General features: G+C 61.5%; 1 protein-coding gene across 1 annotated transcript; it reads right to left on the minus strand.

The window, feature by feature from the left end:
* Positions 1-1,606: 1,606 nt before the first annotated feature.
* On the minus strand, positions 1,607-3,013 carry LOC107280865 (uncharacterized). Its single transcript, XM_015782567.1, has 3 exons — positions 2,821-3,013; positions 1,905-2,616; positions 1,607-1,643 (listed from the first exon to the last, which is right to left on the minus strand). The coding sequence occupies exons 1-3, from the start codon at positions 3,011-3,013 to the stop codon at positions 1,607-1,609; spliced, it is 942 nt and encodes a 313-aa protein (XP_015638053.1).
* Positions 3,014-3,300: the final 287 nt, after the last annotated feature.

The following is a 3,300-nucleotide window of genomic DNA, read 5'->3' on the forward strand; positions in this document are numbered from 1 at the left end:
TGAAGCCACGATCCGTCGGCGGATCGTGGTCCTCGACCGGGGCCAGCGCGAACAAAACGCGCGCGGCTAGGAACAGGCGCAGCGGGCCCAGGAGTTGGAGGAGCGAGCGCGCCTGTTAGATCAGTGGGAGTCCACCTTGGCCGCCCACAAGAGAACGGCGGCGGAGGTGGAGGCCTCCCTTCGCCTTCGTGAAGAGGCCGCAGCCAAGTGTGACCGGATCACCCTCGCTGGGAAAGCTTCCGCGGACCGCCGCGCGGAAGAGCTACGGCTGCGGGAAGAGGCATGCCGGGAATGGGACGCCACACTCGCCGAGCGCGAAGCCGAGGTGAACCGCCGTGAGGTAGCCTTGCGCCGGCTGGGCGAGCAACTCGCGAAACGCGAGGAGGCTGTTGCCGGGCGCGTGGCCCGGCATCTGGAGAGCGCTCGCGCCGAGCGTGCGGCAATAGCGGCGAAGGCTTCCGAGCTGGAGGCCCGGGAGAAGGACTTGGCAGCGGGCGGGCCGCTCGGCGGCGTGGGGTTGGCGAGCCAGCTCGCCATGGCTCAAAATACCCTCGCCGACCTGGAGCGCCTGGTGCAAGATCAGGCTGGGGAGATCGCGGCCCTCCGCCTCACCAACGAGATCGGACCCGGGCAGCTCTCCGACGCCGTCGACCGGCTGGAGCGCGCGGGGCGCCGAGTCGGCATTTCTGTGCGCCGGGATAGCAAACTTCCGCCCACACAGCCAGCACTCATGCTCCGGCTGGACGAGCTGGCGGCAGATCTGGAGAGGCTAGAGGAGGAGGTCGGCGAGACCATAAAGTTGTCGTCAGCTTCTTTGGCACGGGCTGCAGTGGAGCTGGTCCTCGCGAGCCATCAAGCGCGCGAGCCTGACTTCGTCCCATGGCGCGCGCTCGAAGATTTTCCCCCGGGGACCGAGGCAAGGGCCCGGGAGCAAGTCCGGGAGGCGGCCGACGCGATTGTCTCGAACTTCGATGGGTCGGCCCCCCGGTTCGCCTTCGGGCTCGCCTCGGACGAGGAGAGCAGAAGCGGGGGTGACAACGACGACGTGGGCGACGAAGACTGGGACGACGTCGTCAGCGGCGCCGGCCTCGGGGGCCCAGACACTCCGTGACTACTCGCGCTTTCAATTCCCTTTTGTTGTGTGCCCGTAGCGGGCACTTGTATTTAGGCCATCGTGTCGTCCTGTCTTGTTCTGCAACTAAAACTTCCTTAGTCCCCTTTACTCTTTTGCCTTTTCCATCGGATGTCTGTGACATAGAGAGAAGAAGAAACCAGAGCAAAAGGGTATAATTAATCTGCCTGTGATCGAAATGCCGTTTTGACCCCATCCCCCCCCCTCGGGCTTGTTCTAGCAAGAAGGTAAATCCACGCTCGGTCCATGGTACCTAAGTGGTGATAGGCAAGACCGTCGCCCCGAGGGAGCCGCCCAGCGGGACTGGCCAGACCAAGGCTGCGACGACCGGGGGTCGGGGACGGCCGTGTGTAGGCCCTTCCGATCCCCTGGGGTTCGGCGCAACCCGGGGCGTGGCCCGCTTTAGTGCTCCCTTTTGGCGGTTTTCAGGCCGCCCTACGGCACTTAGGGTTCAGAGTAAACACAGATTATCCCTTAAACCAGGACAAGCCAGAGGAAGGGAATGAACGGTCTTCACAAAAAAGTAGAAAAATTCATTGCTTGTAAAAGGAAAAAGGATACACAGTGGTAGCCCCCAGCCAAGCCTGCACAAACTGAGGGGTTGTGCGGGGGTTGGCCCGAGCTCCTGGAAAGCAAAAACTCTCGATGCCACGGATAGAAACGACGGAGGTGTTCGATATTCCAGGGGTTAGGCAACTCTGTGCTGTCCTCCGTGGTTAACTGAACGGAGCCTGGCCGGGGCACGCCGATCACTTTGTATGGCCCTTCCCACATTGGCGAGAGCTTGCTCAGCTCCAGGCGCGATTGGACGCGGCGTAGGACGAGGTCGCCAATTTGCAGTGATCGGGCCCGGACGTGGCGCTGATGGTAGCGTCGCAGGCTTTGCTGGTAGCGCGCGGCACGTAGGGCCGCACGCCTTCTCCGTTCTTCGAGATAATCGAGATTGTCGTGGCGAAGGTCATCCTGGGTGGCCTCATTGTACAGCGCGATGCGAGGCGACCCCAGGGAAAGCTCGGAGGATAAGACCGCTTCGGCGCCGTACACCAGGAAAAACGGCGTTTCCCCGGTGGCGTGGCTTGGGGTGGTCCGATTTGCCCATAACACGGTGGGCAACTCCTCGAGCCATGAATCCCCGTGCTTCTTTAGGACGTTGTACGTCTTGGTCTTGAGCCCTTTAAGAATTTCAGCGTTGGCTCGCTTGACTTGGCCGTTGCTCTTGGGGTGGGCGGACGAGGCGAAGCACAATTTGATGCCCATGTCGTCACAGTAATCGCCAAACAGCTCACTGGTGAACTGGGTGCCGTTGTCTGTAATGATGCGGTTGGGCACTCCGAATCGAGACGTGATGCCCCTGATGAACTTGAGGGCAGAATGCTTGTCGATTTTGACGACCGGGTAGGCTTCGGGCCACTTGGTGAACTTGTCGATGGCGACGTACAAGTGCTGATACCCGCCTCGAGCCGCCTTGAATGGTCCAAGGATGTCTAGCCCCCAGATCACAAAAGGCCAAGAGAGTGGGATGACCTGCAAGGCTTGGGCCGGCTGGTGGGTCTGCTTGGCGTGGAACTAGCATGCCTTGCACCGCCGGACCCATTCTTGGGCATCTTGTAATGCAGTCGGCCAATAAAAGCCTTGCCGGAAGGCTTTTCCGACCAAAGTTCGTGAGGCTGAATGGGCCCCGCACTCACCCTGATGGGTGTCGGCTATGAGCTCGATGCCCTGCTCTCGAGAAACACACTTCAAGAGTATCCCGTTGGCGGCACGCCGGTAGAGGGTCCCTTCTACGAGGACGTACCGCTTGGAGATGCGCGCGAGCTTTTCAGCTTCTGCGCGATCCTCAGGAAGAGTATTGCCGTCAAGATACGCCCAGATATCGGTCATCCACACGACCTGACGAGGGGGGTCGGGGTCAACCCCCTCGGGCCCCGAGGGGCGCGGGTCGCCAGGGGTCAGGGCGGAGGGCGTGTCGTTGGGGTCCCTTAAGGGGTTCGGTCACGCCGATGGTTGTGCGAGTCTTTCTTCAAAGGTCCCCGGGGGGAGTGGGGCTCGTGCCGACGCAACATGCGACAACTCATCAGCGACTATGTTGTCGCGTTGGGGCACGTGCCGAAGCTCGAGTCCGTCGAAGTGGCGTTCCATGCGCCGTACTTCGCGGACATATACATCCA

This window comes from Oryza sativa, chromosome 1 (genome assembly GCF_034140825.1).
Source record: "Oryza sativa Japonica Group chromosome 1, ASM3414082v1".
Taxonomy (NCBI): Eukaryota; Viridiplantae; Streptophyta; class Magnoliopsida; order Poales; family Poaceae; genus Oryza; species Oryza sativa.

Coding starts and splice junctions, on each gene's coding strand:
- LOC107280865 (XM_015782567.1), bottom strand. CDS start 3,013: ATGACCGATATCTGGGCGTATCTTGACGGCAATACTCTTCCTGAGGAT. Junction 2,617..2,820: donor CATAGCCGACACCCATCAGG/GTGAGTGCGGGG, acceptor TCTGGGGGCTAG/ACATCCTTGGACCATTCAAG. Junction 1,644..1,904: donor CTGAGCAAGCTCTCGCCAAT/GTGGGAAGGGCC, acceptor TTTTTTGTGAAG/ACCGTTCATTCCCTTCCTCT.